At 38.5% G+C, this 26338-nt stretch overlaps 1 protein-coding gene across 1 annotated transcript in view; it reads right to left on the bottom strand.

The window, feature by feature from the left end:
• The window catches only part of LOC138980348 (serine-rich adhesin for platelets-like), a gene marked incomplete in the record, with an annotated part of 69665 nt that overhangs the window by 24848 nt on the left and 18479 nt on the right, over positions 1–26338 (bottom strand). The window contains 2 exon segments of the mRNA XM_070353216.1: positions 19481–19597; positions 23243–23317. Coding sequence (XP_070209317.1) covers positions 19481–19597; positions 23243–23317 — 192 coding nt within the window.

Here is a 26338-nt window from a genome sequence, read left to right as displayed (position 1 = left end):
AAACAACATTTAAAAAAAAGATTAAAAGACAAGAAAATGAACTCAGAAAAAATAGCGTGCAAGGTACAGGATGAGGAATGAGAGAAGAAAACAATAACAGCAATAAGATATAATGCATTTACTGACTATGACAAAAACCTGTAACAATTGTGCAGCAAAACTAACTTTTGGGTGTTTTTGTGTGTGTGTTTGTCAACGGCAAAATATGGACTCTACAGCTAAACAAAGGTCCCAAAAAGTAGAGTTACTTTAAACTTTGAACCGGCCGTCCCTCAATACTCAACCTATTAGTAGTATCATTTCGGTAAGACAGCGTTAACAAGAGTCTAAATCATATTCATGCCTGATAAAAGCTCGAGTCCAACGGTGTAGAATTGGAGACCGACACCAACCGCCTCCCCCCCCCTCCCCCCACATCGAACATCCCCATATCACATCCCTCCCCCATCCAATATACACACACATACACAGAGTCCTTCAGAGAGAAAGGGGGAATGTACGTTCTGGCTCACCGATTCCGACAGACCCTAAATATTAACGCAAAATAGGCTTCTGGACTAAACTTTTACTAAAATGAAACATGCGACAAAATCAGAAAAATACTGCATAAATCCATACAAAAAAAATACAGTAAAGTAAGGTTGTTTTGAACCAATTCCGGGTCTGTCGGAATCAGTAACCCAGAACCTGGTTAAGCCACTTTATTTTTAGACGCTCTCCAAACAGCCAGCGTGTGTTTGCCAGGCCTGCAACCTGGTTAAGCCACTTTATTTTTAGACGCTCTCCAAAGAGCCAGCGTGTGTTTGTCATTTTTCCTGGTGCTGTGGTGGTGTGAAGACGTGTTTTCTGTGAGAAAAGTGTTTTGCCTGTCTCAAGAATCTATAGGGTTAGCTCAGGACATCAAGAATTGTTAGATTATTCTAGGCGGCCAACAACTTTAATTCTACCTGACATGGAACAAGCTTGTAATGTCCCACTACCAGCGCCAACACCATCAGAATTTTGGACAGAAGAAGAACAGCATGTACTAGAAGAGAATAGAAAATATTTTGAGCAGATGGCCTTAATAGCAGTTAAGGCTAAAACAGAAGGATTAATGAGACTACCCAAAAAACCAAAAAGGAAGATAGAAGATTTGTTCAAAGAAAAAGACGGAAAGAAAAAGAGAGTAGAACCAACAACGCCAAGTGATTTACATCACTATCTCGTTTCAAACCAAGCAGATGTTAGCCATGCTATATCCACAGAAGCTTTCACAAATGCTTATTTTGCTCAAGCAGAAAATGAAAAAGATATTGTGGAAAGACTGCAAAAAGGGATGAGAAATCTCAAAAGACAGGACGCACAACAAATCTTAATTTACATTCAGTTTGGACAGTTTTTGATTATGTGCAAACAATGGCAGGAGAAGCAAAGAAAAGAAGGGAGAATGAAAGAAACGTGGGCTGACTGGTTGAAAGCAAAAACTGGCTATTCCGATGTTCATGCGCGTAGACTACGCGCCGTTGCTAGATCGCTTTATGCATTTCCGCGATTTACCACTGTTGGTTTGCCAATCAGTTTTATCATGGGCAAACTTAAACAAATCGAAGAGATGCTCCAGATCGAAGAGTACAGAGAGTACTGGTCAGAAACGCCGCATATTCCTGTCACATCAGAGCTCCAACAGTCCCAGTCTTAGACTTACAGTGCTTGTTTGTGCGCAACAACAGAAGTATCACACTGCACCTGCACTGTTAGACAAGTGTTTAAATATAGTAACGATCATGCATGTACGGTTTCAAAAATAGTAATGACGTGATTCTAAATATAGTAACGATCATGCATGTACGGTTTCAAAAATAGTAATGACGTGATTCTAAATATAGTAACGATCATGCATGTACGGTTTCAAAAATAGTAATGACGTGATTCTAAATATAGTAACGATCATGCATGTACGGTTTGCTGCGCCTGCCCTGCTTTGGCTGTCTTCTTAATCATCCTGCTTCAACACCCTGCTTCAGCTGTGTTATTGTTTTTGCTTCACTCTGTTTCAACGCTTCGCTTCACTACGCTTCACTACGCTTCACTACGCTTCACTACGCTTCAATATTTAGGCTGCCTTCGGGCGGCCGCCGAGTGTTAACTTATTCAATTGACTTGTTTATTTTATTCAAGCTTTTGATAAGTGTACTTGGTGGCTGCTTTGAAACTCAACAAAGCCTACTAACTCCCCTTTCACAAACACTTCCCAAACGCAAGCAACTTCCTCTCCCCCGCTGCAGTCAAAACAAAGCTGTCATAGCGGGTTTTCCCGATTGACAAAAATTCTTATTACACACTCAGACTATTTGCGTTTGTTCTCCAGTGTCCAATTGCATAAGAATATTCTGGTGATGAATAAACGCGCTTTGTGTCATTAGCATCTAAAGATTTCTTGTTTACAATAGTTGTGTTGATCTGATGAAGCGCGGAACTGATCTTAGGGTTGTCATGGTGAAACACTCGCTTCTGAAACAGTGCTTCCTTGTAGTTATCATGCGATATGCTCGACTTTACAACCTGTTTGCTTACACCCTTTGCTTTTTTAACCACCCCTTTCTCACTTGCAACACTGTACATCTTTGCACGCAATCCAACATACTCCTTAATTATCTTCCCATTCATTTCATCTTTCATCTTTCCAATAACCTTCTTGTTAACATTTGAGTGCAATGGTGATTCTTTAGGGTAGTCGCAAGTGTCATAAAAAGAATCTTTTCCTTTTACTGCAGGACTTTCAGCTTCTAGATCTTTGTAAATGTCATCCGCTGGAATGTCAAGTAAGAATGAATCTGTGTCTGTGTAAAGTACTCTCGATTTGGGATATCTTGGTTTCAAATAATCATACAAAAACTCAAGCATCAACAGTTTTGACAACTCTAGCACAGTAAAGCCTATGAATACTGGTTTGTCAAGCTTGACTACAAGTTTTTTCATTAAGATACCATACAGCTGTTCATGAAAGTATTTAAAGTTTTGATACTGTGGTTTGGATGTCAGCTTGATGGCCTCATTTTCTCTTGTAACAAGTCTAACATCCTTTCTCTTGTGTGGGTTTTCCATTGTCTTACCAAAGCAACTGTTGTTCATCAGTTTAAAAAAGTCTTTCTCTGATGCATCAGCGGCTTTGGTTCTCAGTTCTGTGTTTTTCATGATGTAAGGTTTCATAAACTGTTCTTGATCAAATAAAATTATACGATGAACAGCCTTCAAAATTAATCCATGTCTAATGTAAAACTGTAACAGTCTGTAGTGACACACATACTTCTTTTTGTGAAACAGATTGGGCACCAGCTTTGGAGGTTCTCTTGGGTTTACTTTTAACCTCTCAGCCGCTAAAGGATAATCATTATGTAGATCATGAAGTGATAGTGGATAGTCTAAGTCAACTTCTAGTATCCATCCCTTTCGACTGTCTGGGCCTGCTTTTAATATTGTCAGCACAACACATTGTGAAAATGGTCCTGAATAGATCTTAAAATTCCGAAGTGGAAGCGTCTGACACATTGCCCAACCATACAAATTGTTTGCATCTAGATACATGATGTAATTAGAAGGTTTCATAGGATCAAAGTCGTCCAAGTATTTGTTGTTGGCTTTGCAGTAATTGTGTGAAGCCATACTGATTCCTCCACGTAGTCCATTTTCAATCATCTGAAGTGTAGGTAGATCTGATAGCAAGTCAATCTTTACTCCTGTAAATCTAAGAAATGCATCCCAGCTCATGCCTGGTGCAGATATGTAATGTGAAGGATCTAGATTGTAGTGCTTCATACATGTTCTTCTGTAATTCTCAAATATATCTGCAAGTAAACAAACATCAGCCAACAAATATTGATCATGATAATCACCCATTGTATTACATCCTAATTTATTCCATGCAGTCTTAGCGTGTTCATAGTCTTCGTCACTTATACCTTTACTCTTCAGCCGTGAGAAGTAAGCATCCTTTGGTGGTAACTCATCTTCATCAAACCTCTCCCACGAATCCATGTATTCATATGGATAGACTCCCTTTCTAACTAAGTCACTGTCAAAGTACTTACATGTGATTGGGAAAGCAGTTAGTGATGAAGATAAAGACTCAAGTGTTCCCATCAGATGTTGAGCAGAATCGTAGAAGTATAAACTATTCAGAGTAAAGGCCATGTACTTTTCTGAAGACTGCGCAATGCATCTTGCTTTGTATTCATCAGTTACTGCCTGCATGATCAGATGTGAATCATAACCGCGCAAGTTATGGAAGAAGATTGGAAGCTTCCAAGTCTTAGGATCAAACTTTAATTGTAGATTACATTTGCTGTGTGCTGCTCCTCGGAACTGCCCACTTACATGATCATGATCTCTTACTATTGGATTGTCTGTGTTTGGTGTTAGACTTTGTTCGCATATCCAACACTGTGTGGTAGAGTTAAACTGTTCTTGGTCTTCAGGTTTCATAACAATGTCTGAAAGATTCAGTTGTTTGGAGCAGTCATTTCGCACTTGGTTCATTTGCTGTAAGAAGTTCTTTGCTGCATTAGGTCCTCTGTACAATTGCGGTTTAGAATGTTTACCATCTGAACTAACAACAATAAATGCATATGAACAGACTTGATGATTACTTAGAGTTACTGTTTTAGGTAGGTCTTTTGGTAAAGGTCCTTCATATGGCACAATGATAGATTCAAAGTCAGCATAAACAACATAAGGACTTTTCTGTAGTTTGCATACATTCTTAAAATACACTTTGCTGTCTGGCGGTGGTGTTGTTAACTTCACAACCGCATCATCAACGCTCTTACAATGTTGCTTGTGTATAAGTGCTGCATGAATTGATGGAATACGCAAGAGACATCGCCTACAAAAGTCTTGTTTACTATTGTGATTGCTTGTGCTCGCCATCAGTCTACTCATTGTACGAATCAAAGTGTAATGATATTTTACACCATCAGTCATTAGTAACATGTCAACATGGTTAGTATCACAATCACCAATCGTTGGTGAGTTCTTTGATATTCTGACTGGTTTCAGTTCATCTTCCTCATCCCACGTGTAAACATTTACGGTGATGGGTTTGTTTTGCTGTTCAAATTTGTCAATGCTTGTAATGCTGACAGGAAATTCAATACCAGTAAAGTTTAGTTTATTTCTGTATGCATGATAGTTAGACACTCTTTCTGCATTTTTCTTTACACTGTACAGTCTTGCCAGAACACACCACATAAAACATTTGTCATCATCATTCTTTATGTTCAGCACAGCACGTTTTTTGACAAGAGCAGGAGGTAAAGGTATGTAACTTCTACCTCTGATGGGGGCAAATTTACTTAGCTTCAATTCTATTTTTAGAATTTCACCTTCTGACCATCCGGATCCTTTCATCTTTGCATCCTCTGCAGCTTGCTCAAACCGTTTCATCATTTCATCTGCCCAGTTTCCATTCAATTCTGCCATAGAATTAAGTGCTAGTTGTCTGGTTGAAACATGAACTTCTAGCACCTCATCACTGACTGTTTTGTATTTTATTAAACTGACTATCTGCACTTTTACTGGAGGTTCAATCAACAAATTGTTTGGAATTTGTTCAATGGCGTCTTGCACACTGGACTGCACATTTTGAGGATCCGTTACTTGTAATTCAACGGTGTCAAATACTGTCGATAAAGATTCTAATACAGAGTCTTCCATCGCTGTGAGTTTGATTTTATAACTCAAAATAAAAATATAAATTAAAAAAAATGAAGTTGCTTCCATTTTTGTTAACACTATAAAATCTGAAATAAAAAATCATTTAACATTTGTACCACGTGGAACTAATTGTAATTCCTCTTTTACAAAGGCTCTTTGCGGTGCTGGTTCTCTCAAGTAATATATAGGTGGATTTGTCTCTACTACTCTCTTGATTTCATGAATGTTAATACTCCAGATTGGATCCGTTGCACGCTTCCTGCTGTCACCCTCAGCTTCACCGGGTGCATATAAATATCTGACTTTCTGATTGAAAGGTAGTAATGCCACTGGTGTTGTTGACTTTGGAGCAACAGGTATTGTTTTCTGTTTGATTGCATCAACTGGTCTTAACCCTGTAGCTTTAAATACCTCCAGATTCATTGCTCTAAGTACTGATGGTAATCTTTTGACCCATTCAGTGTTACGCAATTTACTTTCTGTGTCCAAAAATTCCTGATGGTACTGATATGAAAACAGTTTTTCTGCCAACTGTTTGTTAAAGCTCTCAACAATAGCCTGTGACCTGTGGTTTCCTGGAATACCTCTCTTCACTGTAACATGATGTTTTAACAGAAGCTGGTTGACAGCTCCTTTAAACTCCTTACCATCATCGCACTGAATCATTCTGGGATACTTTAGTGGTCCACGTCTGTAAATTTCTTGCAGGGCAACAGCTGTAGCTATAGCACTTTTCTCTGTCAACGGTTCAGCATCTTTGTATCTTGTTGCAACATCAACTACAGTCAGTGCATACTTATATTTCTTCCTTCTGACTGTGTCATGCGGTAAATACAGCAGGTCTATTTGATGAGTGTCATTCGGTTTAATGTTAACAAAGTGTGGTCGTGTAATTTTTCTTGGTGCAGGTAAATAGATCTGCCAAACTGCCTGCTTTGACAACCATTTCTTTGCTATATCTTGAGAAACACCTGCTGCGTCACTGAGCTTGTCAATAGCAGTTCTTCCTTTCCAGTATCCTTTTGGGGAATAATATATTTTAGATAACAAAGCATCACTCATGGTTTTTTAAATGACAGAATATTAAGATTTGACAGCACGCGCAATAAAGTAAACAACAGCCATACCAATAACAATGAAAACAATCTCGCCCATTTTCTGCTCTTCTGAAGGCTGATAAAAGTCACCCAGTTTTGGAGGAGCACTTGTCTTCATTTTCTTTCCAGTTACGAGATAGTATTCTTGAATGGCTGCATCAACATTGGCAAAGGTTTTGTTTGCATGTCCTTGCTGCCTGAGTTTATCATTCATAAAGTCTAACTGCGCAATTCGTTTCTTCTCGTATTCATCCTGTGCTTTCGCCAGTTGTTCCATGGCTTTGTTGTGCCTTTCCCTCTCTTCACCATTTTGCAGTTTAGAAAACAAATAGTTGCTGCCAGAAAATGCAAGCGCATTTACAATCGCACCTCCCACCATCATAACCAAGCTAGCCATTTTATTGTCTTACATGTTTATATTTTCTGGAATAATTCCTTGCTTCACCAAAAAGTCTTTTGTTGCAAAGGAAGCTGTCACAACACCAATTAGTTTAGCACCGTCTTCGAAGTCTAACTTTCCCAAGTCGGCTGGTTTCATTCTGATGAGACTTTTACCCAGCATTGTGTAACCTACACTCAAGCCTCCAATCACTGCAGCGTGATAAACTAGATTAACTATTGTCTTTTCAGAACTCATTTTTATGTTATCAAAATTAAAATATTAAAATTATTCCATATGAAATGAATCCACTGCAGGTACTACTGTGGGCTTTTTTATTGTTTGTGCTGCTTTGTTTGTTGGTTTTGGTGTTTCTGATTTTGGTGTTTCTGATTTTGGTGTTTCTGACACTTTATATTTGCCTTGCCAAAGTTTGTAAAGCAAGTATCCACCTCCTCCAACAACAGCTGCTACAGCTACTTTTCTGTATGATAGAAATGAAGATTTTAATTCTTGATCAGTTTGTGTGACCTTAGTCACTTCAGGAATGTTTGGTGTCTGCTCAACTTCAGACATAATGTTCTGCTTTGCCTTTTGATTTAACTTTTTTTGTCTGTTCCATTCGGCTAGTTTTTTTCCTGCTTCTACTCTACCAGGTTTCTTTGTCACTGTGTTCACTTCTGGTATTTTCGTCTGCTCCACTGTCTGCTTCAACTGATCTGTCATCTTTTTTATTCTGAAAATTAATGTGTTTGAAAGTAATTAATCCAGCAACAAATGGTACTAATAAAGAACCAAATCGATAATACAGGCCACAGGCAAGAGATTCGAGGGACTTGGAAACAACAGGGTCATGAGTTAGATCATGTGTTAAGTCTTCCTCCGAGTCGAGAGGTGTAAAATGTCCAAAAATCTTTGTGTACAAACCTATAACAGTCTGTCCAATACTTCTAACCATCTTAGAACCAAGCACTGATTCATACCGTCCATGATACTTTTCTATATCTTCTGAGGAAAGATGTTGTACTTCTTCCACAGTTAACTGCTGCCCAAGGTAGTGTTTTGTTTTTCCACAAACAGCAAGTGAATACAATCTTTCTTTTTTATCAGGTATAGTCCTACTGTCACAGATTTCAATATCTGTAGCAGTCTGCATCAGCAATTCATCACAGTTCATTTTATTTTGATGCAGAATAAAATTAAAATCTAGTAATTAAACTTGAGTAAGAACTTAGGTAGGAACTTAACAAGAACTTAGGTAGGAACTTGAGTAAGAACTTAGGTAGGAACTTGAGTAAGAACTTAGGTAGGAACTTAACAAGAACTTGGGTAAGAACTTGACAAGAACTTGTGTAAGAACTTGACAATAACTTGAGTAAGAACTTGACAAGAACTTGACAAGAACTTAACAAGAACTTAGTAAAAACTTGAGTAAGAACTTGACAAGAACTTAGTAAAAACTTGAGTAAGAACTTAGCAAGAACTTAGCAAGGATTTCTACAAACATACATACTGAACTGGTTGATCAGTTTTTAAAACCAGTTTCGAGTGCTTAGAAGATTTCAGATTATTCTTTATTCTTTCTCTCTCCTGTTTGTTTTCAATGACATCATTTTCTCGAAGACACTCTTCAAAACTGTCACGGTCCTTTGAATAGAACAATGTTATTGTTTTGAGTTGCTCTCTAAAGTCTTTCAGAACTGCATTGTATTTTTGTGTTAATATCCAAACTGATATTAATGCATGTCGTCCACTGAATGCAAGCTTTGCTAGTGCACTTTTCTTTCTAACAATGTCACGTTCTGCTGCACAGTCATCAATAATAAACAGTGTTGGCGTGTTCTGAAAAAGATCGAAATAATGCTCCAAGCAAACATTTAGACGATCAGAAGGATTTACAATAAATATATTTTGATCAGACCATATGAATTTTCTCTCCTTGTATGTTCTGTTATGCTTTATGGTTGGACAGAATATGACTATGTGTTCAAAGTGATTTATGTAAACAGTCTGTAATAAATCCAAAACATATCTTGTTTTGCCGCAACCTGTTGCCCCACAAATCAAAGAACAGTGTGGATCTTTTGGAAGAAAATCTAGATACTTCATTTTAACACGTTCAATAAACAATATCCTGTAATCTGCTTTCAGAGATGTTTAACTGCGCATCTGACACAACAAACACGTAGATCTTAACTGATTTACTACTACTCCCTACTTCCTTTTCAATTTGTATTGTGATTCCTTCTGATCCGTTTTCAATTCGCCTTCCACTTCCATGCAGTTTGTTGTCGTCAGTTGTTCTGAGATCCAGCCATAACGCATATTTATTTGTCAAGAAATCTTCTACGCCAACACCGTGTAAATGTAGATCTTTAGCCACAAGATCAGATGTTGGGTCTTTCAATCTTCCTCCAGTAAAGTACTTTCTTGCTTCATCATAGTGTTGGTATGGCAGCATGCCAGATGCAAATATTTGGTTTGGCTGCCCTTCAATTGTGCAATATACTCTATTGATTAGTGGATTGTAAAACTTTTCTATTTGCCTTTCATATGAATCTTTTGGTTCCTCAAACAACATAAGTATTCCCTTCATTGACCTAGCTGGTGTATTCAAGTTAATGTTCCAGATTGGATCAGCCTGGCTTTTTGAAAGTGTACTGTGATTCAACACTCTTTCATAATAGATAGGCAGCTTAGAACTGTACTGATTTTCTATAAGTCTAGCCAGTTCAGGATGGTTTACAACATCAAACTCTAAAGAAATTCCAGACACCTTATACTTTGCTTCCGGGTCTTGTGAAAGCATAACACGATCATAACTATTGAAAGTCAGGTCGTATGACAGCCTGTCACGCAATGCTCCTTGATAGAAGGGAGGATGTGAATTTATGAGTTCAAAGTCAAGTGGAATACAAAATTTGTTTCCAAAAGCAACATTGACAGCGTTATCTTTTTTGTTATTGTCAGCTTTATCTCCTGCTCCTATTCTAACTTTTATCCCATTGTCTGACTGAATCCCTTGAAACACTCTGTTTTTCTTTTCATTGTCGGTCAACCAATTATCTGCGTAAACTAAAAATACATCTGCATTATTCAATGACATCACTTCCCGCCCTTCCAGTTTGACAGTAATCTTCCTCACAATTGCTCTTCCTACATTATAAGCCAAAGTCCTATTTTCATCTGAGCCAGATTCTAATTCTAATTTGAATGATAGTCTTACAGTGCCCGGTACAATAACATCGTTCTTACCTAGATTAGGAAACCTAACAGTAAGTATTTCATTCTGATCAATAGTAGAAGGATTATTTGTAACTATAACTGTTTGCCTTATTCCTTTTACCCCGAGAGGTTCTTTCAGCCTTCTGTAAGGATCAAGAACAGAACCGAACGATTGTGCCATCTTTTTTTATTTTCAAAATAAAAAATAAGTTACAAATGGCAGAAGGTGGATTTGAAGATTTATTTGAGCCAGCGGACGACATGAGCGAAGCAATCCCTTTGGTTCCCTACCATCATTCACTGCATTATGAGGTGGCACGACATGAACTTCTGGAAGGTAAAGTTAGAGATTTCTACAAAAGTTTAGGAGAAGAACCTGATGTTTTAGATCCAAACCAGTTCAAAATGGAAGCAAATCATTTATATACAACTAGCGATAAAGGAGAAAAAGTCCAACTTACATATAAATCTAATCCTGCTAAGTTTCTATCAAAAGTTTCACTAAAACAAAAACTTACTGCTAATCGACTTAGGCAATTAGATATTGTGCCTAGCACACGGTCATCATCTTCCCATGTTGTTTCCTTACTTCAACAAGCAGAACTAGGACTACCAACTGCTACTCAAATAGAATCTGTTCCATTGCAAGATCTTAATAAACTTGCAGATGAGGCTGATCAACTTATACAAGAGATAGAGACTTCTTTTTCTGAGGAAACTTCACTGAAGACTCCACATGAACTATTACCTATGAGAGAAATAGAAGCCCTTAATCAATCACTACAAACCATCAGAGGTGAAATAGCAAATAATCTGTCAAAACTAGGTCAGCTGGATGAAGATATAAACAAAGAGAAACAAAAACTTGCTGATGCTGATGATTTGAACCTAGAACAAGAAGTAAAAAACAGAATTTCTAAGCGTTTAAAAGATTTGCAGGAGGAGAAAGCCATAAGGTTAGAAGTTCTAAGTAACAATAGAGAACAACTGAGAACACAGGTCAGCAGAATAAAAAATACAATTCAAAGAATCCTTTACGAAGACACAACTCTTGCTGAAAGAATTAGAACGCTTTTCAGAGAGCAGGGAATCACAATAGCTAGTATACTAACTGCGTTAGGATTTGCAATAAGCACATTAGTGTTAGCACTCACAGGTGGCACTGTCACACCTCCACCTCCACCTTCACCTTCATCTCCATCTGACCCGGGATGGGTAAAGAAACAACTCAAACACATTGCAGAACTATTAAAGAAACTAGCAGCAAAAGCTTTGGATGCACTTCCAGGAATCATTGGTTCAATTGTTAGCTGGCTGTTATCTTTTGCAGGTAAAGTTGTTGGTTTCATGGCTGAACATCTCTGGACTCTAATAGTTTTAATTGCAGGTGTTCTGCTAACGAGAATAAAGCAAAAGTAAGCCTACACCCACTCCACCAATTACTAGAGCAGTCTTCTGCGATTCATGATCATCACTAATACTAACAGCTTGATCATCACTAGTGACAGAATGATCTTCACCTGCAGCGTGATCTTCACTTGTCACGCTTTGTTTCTGTTCATTGTGATATGGCTGTAGCATCGTTCTGATTTCTGAATTCAGTTCTTCACCCTTTCCAAGCGGCTGGGTGTCACTAGCAATAATGATTTCATTGTTATAATTTGTTATTGTTCCAATCTGCAGCTGGAGATCAGAAGGTAACATGTAAAGGCCGTTACCAACAGCAAAGTCAACTTTTGATCTTGCATAACGGAGAGAGTCTTGATACCTTTTGATGCTGGAAGGCAGATCAACTGCAGAGTTTATGACATCTTCTAAATTTGATAACAACTGTTTCTGTGCACCAAACCCTGTGCTTGTTCTCATTATGTTTGATCGTGTCTGTGCCTGCGAGCCTAGCAAGCACCACGCATATGTTCGGATAGATTCATTGATCCTTTCAACACCTGATCCAGTGAAACCTTTGCCGGTGTCTAATATAAAAGTAGTCCATGCATTGTGGTGCTCTTGTTCTATTGATCCTAACTGTACCTGCACATTTGAAGAAAAAGATGTATGACCTGGCCAGTAATCAAAATTATACCTCCTGTGGACACCCCATAAATATAGTGTTCCCATGCCATGGTTTTTGTCTTGCTTTTGCCTAAAGTCGGTCTTAAAATCTATATTGAATTCATTGCAGAGACGCTCATACACTTTCATGTTTATCCTATTGTTGAATGGGTTCCAGCTCTTTTCATGCGGCATTGGTGCCTGAAGTTCAGACAAGATTCTCCTGCACTGATAGTAAACGTGAAATGTGTACACACACTTTGTCAGTAAGTTTGAATTATTCATGTGGTCTGCATAGGACACTCCACATCCTGTGGTTGCACAGAATATTGCAAAGTTTAACTGATTCTGATAGAACTGAATTGGGTGAGAGTTCCACATCTTTGGAACACTATCATTTTTGATTGGGGGATTTAGGTAAGAATGGAATGGGTCAGGCACTTTAACGCGAATGGATTGTGTTTCTGTTACAGCAAAGTCCAACTCATGGAAAGAAATAGTCTTTGGATTGTAATATGGTCCAGTTTTGTATTTAATGTCTTTGTTGAATTTATACTGAATCATTTTTGTTGTTGAATAAAAAATGTTTATCACACTAACAAATGTGAAGACTAGTGTGCCAGTTAAACTTGCAAACCCTATCAACAATCAAAATGGAGGAATGAAAGTTGCACTGCATGAAATTATGTACAAGGTTACTTGGTATAATATCAGTAAAAAAAAGGCTAACAACTGGGTTAGAATTAATGGTAAAACACATTCTGTAGAAGATGGTTACTATGACTTCTGCACTTTAGAGAAAGAATTGTTTGCTCCAGTAGGTATTACAGCGAGTTTAAATCATGCAAGTCTCATTGCTACTCTTACTATGCCCAAAACTAGAGAAGTAAACAGATCATTTGAGTTTCCAACCAAACTCCTTGATATGCTTGGAATTACAAATTTATACAAGGGAACACGTCCCATTGACATGGATGTTAACAGTGTACTGTTTGTTCACATGAGAGAGCTTAACACATCCTATAATCTGTTTAATGATCAGCGTTCTGATCTGCTTAGGATTCTTCCACCGAGTGATGCCTCTTTTTGTAAAATGCACGTGCCAACATTTAAGACACTTCAGTTCAAGGACTTGGAGGAAGGGTGTCATGAATTCCTACACATTGATCTGAAAAATCAAAGTGGACAACCAGTTGATTGTTTGTTTAACATTACATTGGAAATAGTTCCATAAAATATTGAGTATTAAAATGTCGAGTGGACCTACAATAATTTATCCTGTTGCATGTTCAACTATAGAGTTGAAAGATTTAGCAGACGCTATCGACTTTGAGAGCAATGCTGAAGTTGGTGCAGTGTATGCATTCGAGTTTACAGACACTGGTCATTACAAGAGAAAGGAAATCGACGATGAAAAGAAACCAAGATTCCTCAAACTAGGTCAAATCCGTGATGTTAATGTACCTGATCCAATTGTCGATGACACATTCTACATGTGGAAACATCAGAATAAAAAATGGGTACTTAGTCCTGTTATCAAAAAGATTGACTGGGAAATGAAGTTTGAATTTGTGAGTCCATACACTCTTGTTGGAAAAGACGACACATTCCGTAAGTCAATCAATGCTAAACCACTAATTGTTAGCCTTGTTCCTGCGATTAACAGCAGGGGAGAAGTTGCAGTTAAACCTTTCCATAAGAACAACTATCTCATTCACAGAAAACAAAGTGTTGAAAAGGACGCTGACACCATTGTCGATTTTATACCCAAGCTTCCAATAGGGCAGAATGCAACTATGATATTTGATATAGTTGTCAGGAAAAGGGAAGAAACCACAAACACTGTTCTAATGAGAGGAATAAATCTCAACTGGAGACCATTAAATGTTGAAGAAGTCAGAGTATTTATTGCTGTTCAAAAGGATTCTAACACAATAAAAAAACAGACGTCAAACCAAAATGTTGTTGTTAACGCAGATATAAATAATTTAACAGAAATAAGAAGTATTAATCTTACTTATCTTGATTTGATTGCTTTCTACTATACAGATAAGGTGTTAAGCAATGAACAGCTTCAAAGCTTAGCAGAAACACTGGCCAGTGAGAATTAAGATAAATATTTTATATTTTGCATTAAAAAGATGACTAGCAGTGTGAAGCTTTATCCTAATATTGATGAAAGTGCAGCAGAAAGTCAACAATTTAGACTGGCACACATTAGTAATATACAAAAACAACTAGAAGATGAATTAGAAAAATATTCTCGCGCTAGACGTAAGTACTCAACAACTTACAACAGCCTTTCTAATGCCAGCACTGGTTCTACTATCCTTGCATCAGCTGCAGGTGTAACGGGAACAATTCTGTTAGCTACCGGAGTAGGGACTCCAGTTTCTCTAATCCTAGGCGGTGTCGCAGCAGCAGTTGGTGGTTTATCATTTATAGCATCAGCTATAATGAAAAAAATTGTGAAAAAGCTTGAAAAACACGAATCCATTTCCACTCTTGCATCATCAAAATTGTCTAGCCTAAAACTGTCTATCAGTAAAGCACTTGAAGATTCAAAAGTTTCTGACGAAGAATTCAAACAGATACAAACAGACTTTGATGACTACAAAAGTAAGAAAGCAAGTATTCAAACAAAAACACGAGCTGAATATAACAAGCCACTCGATATAGAAGATCTGAAAAAGCAGTTTTTAAAAAAGGGGATTCAAATAGGACGGGAAGAAAAAGTAAAAATAGAATCACTTGTAAAGAGTTAACTATTCGTTTAGACAGTCACATTGCATGTATCAGATATAATTCTAACAGTGAAAGAACATATGAAGTAAAGTTTGTAAATGAGAGAGCGTATTGAGCTTAAGAATGTTGTATCAGAGAAAGGGAGAATGTACGTTCTGGGTTACTGATTCCGACAGACCCGGCATTGGTTCAAAACAACCTTACTTTACTGTATTTTTTTTGTATGGATTTATGCAGTATTTTTCTGATTTTGTCGCATGTTTCATTTTAGTAAAAGTTTAGTCCAGAAGCCTATTTTGCGTTAATATTTAGGGTCTGTCGGAATCGGTGAGCCAGAACGTACATTCCCCCTTTCTCTCCTTCCATACCCCCTGTCAGGATGTCATCTTGGGCCAGAAGAGAACAGTCAGGTTCCTCATAACTCGACTTCTATCACCTTTTCCTGTCCAGTAACAGCCCTTGACAAATGAAGTGCAGCCAACGTCCATTTCAAACAAGGCATAAAGTTAGACGCTCTAATATATGAGACAAGTTTAATTATTCATCCCATGTTTCTCCATTTATTAATTAACCTTAGTCATCTGTGACAGTGAAAGCACAGACGAAGATGTGACATTTAGAATGATTTATCACAAGATATCCGGGTTAATTAGACAAATACGTCCTAATAGGGGAAGGGCTTCTTATATGGACCGGCTCCTAATATGGACCACCCCCTGTTCTGACAAACTAACGACGCTAGAGCGCTCAAAACAGTTTCATTCGCTGTATTCACTCTCTCTGGATAACTTGCACATGTCAAAACAGTTGCAGAAACACAAACCTCAAAACCGTTAGGATTTTTCTCTTTTTGTCACTTTTGGCAGCGTTTACTCTAAATTTGATGCCTAAAACGGACTCGTTTCTGTCCACAGTAGAAGCTCTTATCACACACAAAAATCGCTAAATATGACAGCTAGGACCGTATTTGTTACATTTTAACAGTGTTGACCCCGAGTTTCTACTGCAAACAACACATAATAGCAAATGGTCAATGTATGTGTGTTTCCCCTAATATGGACCACCTTCAACAAATCGCAAAAAATAAAAGCTATAAGCTATTTTCATGAATTCCTTGAGCAATTTGCTAGCACCCTAGATTTAAAAAAAAATATGTCAAATAATCATCTTTTCGTGGTAGTTGATAATTTCACTTATTTTCACTCCGTTTTTGATAAGCTTCTTTAGTTTCCCGGTGTGCTTCAAATAATGCCTTCATCGACCAAAAACAGATAAATCTAAATTATATTTTAATTAGTCTGACTTACACACTAAGTTGTATCATGTTATTTTGAAGTAGAAAGGGCTTTTAACGGTGATTCGTGAAGGCCTCTATATTGGTCCATATTGGGCGCCCAGGCTCCTAATATGAACCATTTGTGATTTTTTTCTGTATTTAATTTTAACTGAATATCTATCAAAGCTAATTCACTCTAACTAGGCCTAACGGTTGACCTAAGAGAGAAGGACTACCAAACACAAAATGAAACTTCTTTGCTAGAAAACAAGCTAGTTATCAGCATGAAACAAAAAGTGGTCCATATTAGGAGCCCTTCCCCTACGCAATTCTGGACAATTTTGGACAATTTCTGTGTGGCAAATTTGACCTTCAGAAGTCCGACGGACCTTCGCTAAACTGTCATTTAGATGCAACTGGAGTGACATATTCGGAAATGCGCTGCAGCAATGGTAATTATTTTAATAAATGAGAAACAAAGAACGGCCTTTTTTTATCATCGCTGTATTTCAGTCAGTGCTGACAGGTTCGCACACGTCTAGCAATGTCTCTCTCTCTCTCCCTCTCTCTCTCTCTCTCTCTCTCTCTCTCTCTCTCTCTCTCTCTCTCTCTCTCTCTCTCTCTCTCTCTCTCTCTCTCTCTCTCTCTCTCTCTCTCTCTCTCTCTCTAATTTCTGAAACACTTACCTGCATTTACAATCTCTGTTTAGACAAACAATATTTTCCAGTCGCCCTGAAACAGGCTAAAGTCATTCCTCTGTTTAAATCAGGTGACAAAAGAGACCCCTCAAATTATAGGCCAATTTCCATTTTGTCTGTGTTATCAAAACCACTGGAAAAGCATATCAACAAACACATCCTAACACATTTCAACCAAAACAACTTATTCCATCCTAAACAATCAGGATTTAGAGCTAAGCATTCCTGCCACACTGCCTTAATCTCTCTTGTTGATCAGTGGTTGGACAAAATAAACGATAATGAATTCTGTGGTGCCATTTTCGTAGACTTTGCAAAAGCCTTTGACGTAATTGATCACACATTATTGCTTAGAAAATTCGGTTTGTATGGCGTCGGATATGATACTATCAATCTTGTTAGTTCATTCCTCTCTGTCAGACAACAGACAGTTCTTACAAACACTAGAGCATCGAGCATGCAAGCTGTAGATTACGGTGTACCACAAGGATCGGTATTAGGACCTCTGCTCTTCTCAATATATGTTAATGACCTCCCCCTTTATATTCAACATTTATGTGAACTTTTTGCAGATGATACCACAATTCACTCCAGTAACAAAAATTTAACTCGCTTATCAGAATCCCTCCAAGGAAGTCTAAACCAGCTGACAGAATGGACTGACCTAAATCACATGTCTCTTAACCCAAAGAAAACCAAATATATGATAATTACAACTAGACAAAAACGACAGAATTTTACCTCAACTGGTCCCGATTTAATGATTGACGGCAATATAGTGGAAAAAGTCGACCATCACAAAGTTCTAGGTGTCCACATCGATAACAACCTGTCTTGGTCAACTCACATTGAACAACTTAGTAAATTAGTGTCAAAGAAAGTGTACCTCTTATCTAGAATTAAACACTTCCTTAATTGTCAAGCCAGGAAGTTATTTTTCACTGCTCATATTCAGTCTCTTATTGATTACGCATCCACTCTATGGGACTCTGCAAGTGATAATTCCCTAAAGCTACTCAGCAGATTACACAAAAGAGCGCTAAAAGTAGTATTACTCAAACAGACTACTCTCACCGACTCAGACTACATCAACATAGGGGTCCTACCTCTGAAGTCAAGAATGAATTACAACAAAGGAATAATGATGCATAAAATTATGACAGAAAATGCACCCGAAACCATTTGCTCAAAGTTCTCTTTGAAGAATTCGCACCACTTTATAAAACTAAACACTCCTCTTCCTAGGATAGACCTATTTAAATCAAGTCTTGTTTATTCAGGAAGCAGCCTCTGGAACGCTCTTCCGGACGCCCTGCGGCAATCCACCAACACAGATTCTTTTAGAACCAAATATTCTTTCCATTTAATGAACTCTATGAACAAATAAACTTGATTGGTATGTTTTCTTTGTATACAGTTGTTCATTATCGGAATTATGGTTTATTGTGACAAAATCACGAAGATTTGGCTCTGTAATACATTGTTTTGCTGAGCTAATGTATTGTTGGGTTACTTTCCGTTTATCTTCATTGCTTTACACCCAATTTTGAACACTACCTAATGATCTACAATGCTTGTACATAATGCGCTTCATGTACATAAACTTATATGTTCTACCATTAATGTTTTTATGTAACCTTTTTTTCCCTAGTCATAGTTATAGTAAAATAGTTTAGTCCCTCTTTAGGGCGAGGGCCAGATGCAAAAAAGCATATCTATGCTTATTCTTGTCACCCTCGAAAAATAAAGATTTGTCATTGTCATTGTCATTGTCTCTCTCTCTCTCTCTCTCTCTGCCTAAAACCTATAATACAGTTCAGTTTTTTGGGGGGGCAATGCACTTTTACTTTAAAGTTACCTCAGGTATGTCTCCACAGTTGGAGATCTCTCTCTCTCTCTCTCTCTCTCTCTCTCTCTCTCTCTCTCTCTCTCTCTCTCTCTCTCTCTCTCTCTCTCTCTCTCTCTCTCTCTCTCTCTCTCTCTCTCTCTATTATGTTGTGTGCGTGCGTGTGTGTATGCGTGCGTGAGTGCGTGAGTGCGTGCGTGCGAGTGTGTGTGTGTGTGTGTGTGTGCGTACGTGCGTGCGTGAGTACGTCCGTGCGTTCGTGTGCGTGCGTGCGTGTGTGCGTGCGTGCGTGCGTGCGTGTGTGTGTGTGTACGAGGGTGTGTGCGTCCGTGTGTGCGTGCGTTCGTGCGTATGTGTGTGCGTGTGTGTGTGTGTGTTGGGTGTGTGTGTTTGTGTGTGTGTGGGTGTGTGTGTGTGTGTGTGTGTGTGTGTGTGTGTGTGTGTGTGTGTGTGTGAATCAATACAAACCTTCATCAGCATAGGAGCCCAAGTTCTCGCATCCAATTAGCTGACTATCGTAATTCCCACTGCCTTCTCGCATGGTGCGTATGCATGTATTGATGGAGATACGCCGTGCATTTGCGCCTGCAGAAAACAACTAGTGAAGTTATTGACGAGTTCTGGCATGAGATATAAAACAACATTTGAAAACATAATGTGACTTTCAAGTCTCATTTGAATTATATTTCACGTTACATTTGGCTGGAAGGAGTGGGTTCGAGTCTGAGCTAAAAACCAATCAATCAATCAATCAATCAATCAATGGACAAATAAATAAAATAAAACTTTAAAAAAAAGGAAATGAACAAACTAATAAGCAAGGAAACAAATAAACAAACCAGCAAACCAACAAACTGAGAAGAAACAAGTCGCGAAAAGACAAATTACTACATTTAGTCAATCTGTCGAACTCACAAAATGAAATAGAACACACTGCATTTTTTTTCACCCAGACACAACATAACTTCGTCGATTTCCCGCATACACACACACACACACACACACACACACACACACACACACACACACACACACACACACACACACACACACACACATATATATATATATATATATACTAGAAGGAATACCCGGCTTCGCCGGGGTGAATCGCGAGACAGAGACAGACAGCGTGGCGGTTCACCACAATCACCTTTGAAGGCGAAGTCCTGTCAAACGGGATTGAGAATTTTAGAGCTTATTTCTAAGCCCTATATTATCTGTTATGGCTTCTCAAATGCCAGAACATACAGACAGAGCAAGCAAAGAGGGAAGCGGGCGAGTCTCTCTCTCTCGGAGTTTTCCGGCGTAATTGTACAGACAGACAAAAGCCGCCAGACCCCATCACAAACAGAACTCTACAATCCACAGGTGTTGCCCACACACACACACAAACACACACACACACAGAAGCCGTATATATATATGTATATCTATATCTATAAATATATAGAGATAGATGACAGTGTATTTTTCGCGTGGCTATAAATTGATTCGACCTTTTCACTTTTACAGTAAGGACAACTTACGGGTGCAATGAAAGCGTTCTGGACAGTGCAGTGACATTCTAAAAATAGTAACGTAGTAACGGGAATATGGATTGACGCCACACGAAGGAAGGGAGATAAACGCTGAAAACACTGGAGAAGCTAAGGTCCCTCCCAGGTGGAATGGGAACAGCACGAAAATGATTCAGTGGCCTGAACATTTCATGTTGAGTCCCATCGCTGTCGACGACGCCAAATGTAACTGAGTGCCGAAACACCACAATCACCTTTGAAGGCAAAGTCCACTCAAACGGGATTGAGAATAACTGTTATGGCTTCTCGAAGGAAGGCCTGAACATACTGACACACCAAAGCCGCTAGACCACATCACAAACAGAACTCTACAATCCACAGGTGTTGCCCACACACACACACAAACACACACACACACACAGAGAAGCCGTATATATATATGTATATCTATATCTATAAATATATAGAGATAGATGACAGTGTATTTTTCGCGTGGCTATAAATTGATTCGACCTTTTCACTTTTACAGTAAGGACAACTTACGGGTGCAATCGTGACATTCTAAAAATAGTAACGTAGTAACGGGAATATTGATTGACGCCACACGAAGGAAGGGAGATAAACGCTGAAAACACTGGAGAAGATAAGGAAGAGTTACTGGGAATGGATCCAGAGAAAAACAGAGAAAAACCAAAATCGGTTCAGCGCTGCGCGCTGAGAGCACGTGTTGAAATATCGACCAGGTTGTGTCCTGTCCCGGGTGTACCTGAATATGCCCACCAAATTTGAAACAGATCCATCGAGAACTTTGGCCGTGCATCGCGCACAGACACACAGACACACAGACACACAGACTCTAGTCGTATATATATATATGTTACAGTCAAAACGGAAAATCAGTCATTACGGGTAATGACTAAAAGTTTTAGTCATTTCTGGAAATGACGGTTTTGATCAGTCATTACTGGAAATGCCTAAAAACTGTAGTCATTACCCGTAAATGACTAAAAATATGCTCTAGACATTACCAGTAATGACTGAACATGAACTAAATGTTCTGAGATGAATCCCATTATTACAAAAATTGTGAGTCTTCATAGTTTGCTCCCCCACAATCATCTAATTTTTATCCAATTATGCATGATATTGTGTTTCCATACAATATTTAACATAAGTCAATATTAAACTTAGTAATAATTCAAAAATCAAGCAAAAACACATTAAATTTATTTGGTTGTAAAGGCTATAAAACACACAGAGTGGTAGACACGAAGGTTGCACCCGTGTGTGCGAAAGCCAATTGCTATAAAACGCGCACTAAATGCGTGTACTTCTCAGATCGGCCAATAGAAATGCTATATAGAACGCACTCCCTTCGCCATAAAGCGCTCAAACCCCGAACCGCATAATCTCTCAATCTATTCGCAACTCTGATGTTAAACATTTGTCAATCTTTTATTTCAAATACACATTAGATAAAATGAACAGAAATTTGGAATAAAGAAAAGATAAAATGAACAGAAATTTAAAGAAAATGGAATTATCTCTCTCTCTGTCTTTGTCTGTGTCTCTCTCTGTCTGTGCCTCTCTCTCTCTCTCTCTTTGTCTCTCTCTCTCTCTGCCTGTCTGTCTGTCTCTCTCTCTGTCTCTCTCTCTGTCTCTCTCTCTCTCTCTCTCTCTCTCTCTCTCTCTCTCTCTTTCTCTCTCCCTCCCCCTGTCAATACCCCTTGCAACTAAACCGTCTTGAACACACACTTTGACGCTGTAATGACAAATACACATTCGATAAATTGAACAGAAATCTGGAGTAAAATAGAATAAATCAATGGAAAATTGAAGTAAATGACACACACACACGCACGCACACACAGACACACACACATTTCATTTGTTGTGGCAGTTCAGGCTTTGGTGGCAGCGACTGTTGCATTTTATCTTTGATTTGTAGCACTTGCACCTGTTAGTGCGACACTTTTTTGTTCCTGCACAGTTGCACTTGATATAACCCTGCCCACCACTCTGTGATCCGCGAATAACTGTTTCTCGCAGGCTCAGGATTGTGTCAAGTTAAGGTCTGCCGTATCCAGGAGTTTTTGTGGACATAGTTCAAACCCACTCCTTTCATACGAACCTTTTAGAATCCCATGTTTTGTTGCAAGAGTGTACGTGTTGTTATCTCGCCTTTTAGTCATTTCCGGAAATGACGGTTTTGATCAGTCATTACTGGAAATGCCTAAAATCTTTAGTCATTACCCGTAAATGACTAAAAATATGCTCTAGACATTACCAGTAATGACTGAACATGAACTAGCAGTCAGGCAATAAGGGTAAAAAATATTCACAAAGTTTAGTCATTTACGGGTAATGCCTAAAGATTTTAGGCAATTCCGGTAATGACTGATCAAATCAGTCATTTCCGGAAATGACTAAAACTTTTAGTCATTACCCGTAATGACTGATTTCCCGTTTTGACTGTAACATATATATATGTATACACTACAACCCTCGTCTCGATTCCCAGTCTATGTTATGTTCAAACATTTAGTCAAAACTTGACTTTATGTAAAAAATAAAAATAAAAAAGGAACACAATGGAGCTAAGGAACTATTTTTTAAGACTATATAGCTGCTCCAAGCTTTTATATTCAGACTGTCAGTTCTTCATTGAATTGTGGATGTCCTAGCCATTCGACCACATCGTTCTACTCACTTTGAAGATTTGGTCGCTGAACGCTATCCACAGGGTACTTCCTCTTTTTCAGATCTGTTATCTCATCGTCTGTGTCTGTGGACAAAGAAAAGGGATGAACAGTGGTGTCAATCAAAACAAGAGACAAAACACACATTGCGAATGGCAATGAATACAAAATAATACAGATAAGTAGAGAGAGGCAAGTTTAAAAAAAAATTAATAATAAATATAATATACTGTACTGTATATTATTTTTATTATTACTTTGTAATGACTAATCCGATGAAACTAATTATAGCAGTTGAGCTAATTTCTTTTTCTTTTAATTGGCGCATGGCTCGCTACTATTGGTTTATCCGTCAAGTTCCAAGACCGATGAGAAGAAATAAAGGTGGAAGAGAAGACCCATGTACGTTCCCATAAAAAAGGAATTTTAGCGTGCATGAGTCATATGAGGCCAAGGAACATAACTAACAAGAGGCGAAGCCATCAAGGCTCACGTAAGAAATCGACAAACAGTAACACAAACTCAATCACTCCGTCACACACACACACACACACACACACACACACACACACACACACACACACACACACACACACACACACACACACACACACACACAGAAAGAGCATAGGTGAAACTGTGCAAGAAAGCGAGACACTAGATCTAGATCTGTCTGTCTGCATGTAGCCTACTTACAGGGACACGACTGCCAACTAGTCTCGGCCCGCTCAAAATAATAATGACCGAGACTTTCAGTACTTCCTTCGCGTGACGTCTAACCCTCTTACGTCATAATGTTACGTCAATGTAATGTGACGTCTTCAAATGTTAGAGTTTCTACCACGGACATACACACGCACGCACGCACATACGCACATACGCACGCACGCACAGACAGACAAAGTTACGATCGCATATGCTACACTTACGTGAGCCAATAACGAGACAGATATACGACCATAAGTAAATGCTAAAAGGGCTTCAGTGTGTGTGTTTGTGTTTGTGTGTGTGTGTGTGTGTGTGTGTGTGTGTGTGTGTGTGTGTGTGTGTGTGTGTGTGTGTGTGTGTGTGTATGTGTGTGTGTGTGTGTGTGTGTGTGTGTGTGTGTGTGTGTGTTTTGTGTGTTGTGAACAATAAATGACCTAAATGACAATGAAAACCATACAACAACGCGATGTTCTATGATGACATGAAACACATAAAGAATTTGGTGAAGCTGATTATGTATCATCTATGTCTGTCTGTCTCTCTGTCTGTCTCTCTGTCTCTCTCTGTCTCTCTGCCTCTCTCTGTTTTCCATGTGTTGCATATGTGTGTGTATGCGTACGTCCATGCGTGTGTGTGTGTGTGTGCGTGTGTGTGTGTGTGTGCGTGCGTGCGTGCGTGCGAGCGTGTGTGTGTGTGTGTGTGTGTGTGTGTGTGTGTGTGTGTGTGTGTGTGTGTATGTGTGTGCAGTTTCAAAGCAAAAGATTTTTCGCTGACTGTTAACGAACAAGTAAAATATTCTAACAAGACGCGTATGGCGAAATTACTAAATTTAGTCAAGCTGTGGAACTCACAGAATGAAACTGAACGTAGTCCGCCGCTAGTGCAAAAGGCAGTGAAAGTGACGAGCCTGTTTGGCGCGGTAGCGCTGTGCTTCATAGCACGCTTTACTGTACCTCTCTTCGTTTTAACTTTCTGAGCATGTTTTTAATCCAAACATATCATATCTATATGTTTTTAGAATCAGGAACCGACAAGGAATAAGATGAAATTGTTTTTAAATCGATTTTGGGAAGTTAATTTTGATCATAATTTTTATATTTTTAATTTTCAGAGCTTGTTTTTAATCCAAATATAACATATTTATATGTTTTTGGAATCAGAAAATGATGAAGATGAACGTAAATTTAGAGCGTTTTATGAAAAGAATTTTTTTTTTACAATTTTCAGATTTTTAATGACCAAAGTCATTAATTAATTTTTAAGCCAACAAGCTGAAATGCAATACCGAAGTCCGGCCTTCGTCGAAGATTGCTTGGCCAAAATTTCAATCAATTTGATTGAAAAATGAGGGTGTGACAGTGCCGCCTCAACTTTTACAAAAAGCCGGATATGACGTCATCAAATGTATTTATCGAAACAAAGAAAAAAACTTCCGGGGATATCAGTCCCAGGAACTCTCATGTCAAATTTCATAAAGATCGGTCCAGCAGTTTAGTCTGAATCGCTCTACACACACACACACACGCACACACACACACACACACACACACATACACCACAACCCTCGTCTCGATTCCCCCCCCCCCCCCTCCTACGTTAAAACATTTAGTCAAAACTTGACTAAATGTAAAAATGTGTATGTAACTACACTGAAAACAAAGAATACAAAAAAGTCTTCTTCGCCATTCAATAATCAAATAACGCACAAGCAAAACGCATACCTGGGACATCATAGAACACTTCATCAAAGAACGCTGGCATGTTGTCCTCTTTCGTTTTCAGTCAAAAAATAAAATCAGAATCTTCGTTTGATTGAAATTTTTTGCAGATATCCTTTGTTCTTGAGACTAGTACGGAGCTCTTTCATGTACAGTACTCTGTTCTTGTTCTTCCCACCACAGAAACTCTGATTGAAAAATGATGTTTCTTTTTGTCGTTTATTTCCTCTTTTTTCTCAATTTTTCCTGGCGTTAACTTCAGTGGTCTTCTTTTCAAGCACAGATAAACACAGAATGAATTACTTCAAGCTGTCCTTTTACTTTCAGCCTAGAATCTCCGAACACAAACAAGCACACAAACTAGTGACGTTTTCCGATGTAATGAAAACTCAAGATATCGTCAATGGCTCCGCGTACAAACGGCCACAAAGTTTTATAGACTCCGGTTTTAAACCTGCATCTGAATATTTCGACACACACACTGTCCTGGGCCCGTATGCATGAACTAGAAGTAAGAAACACTGGAAGTAGAGGCCTCTTTTCGAAGTGGGAACTCCCGAAGTCAACTTTCTAACACTGTTCACAATGCATGAACTGACTTGAACGCCAAAGTATTAAGCGAGAGTATTAAGGTCAAGGTCGGGGAAATTGGGGGAATCCCTACTAATACGCATGCGCACG

This window comes from Littorina saxatilis, linkage group LG11 (genome assembly GCF_037325665.1).
Source record: "Littorina saxatilis isolate snail1 linkage group LG11, US_GU_Lsax_2.0, whole genome shotgun sequence".
Taxonomy (NCBI): domain Eukaryota; kingdom Metazoa; phylum Mollusca; class Gastropoda; order Littorinimorpha; family Littorinidae; genus Littorina; species Littorina saxatilis.
The sequence above is the reverse complement of the archived record's forward strand: the minus strand, read 5'-3'. Positions and strand labels throughout refer to the sequence as shown.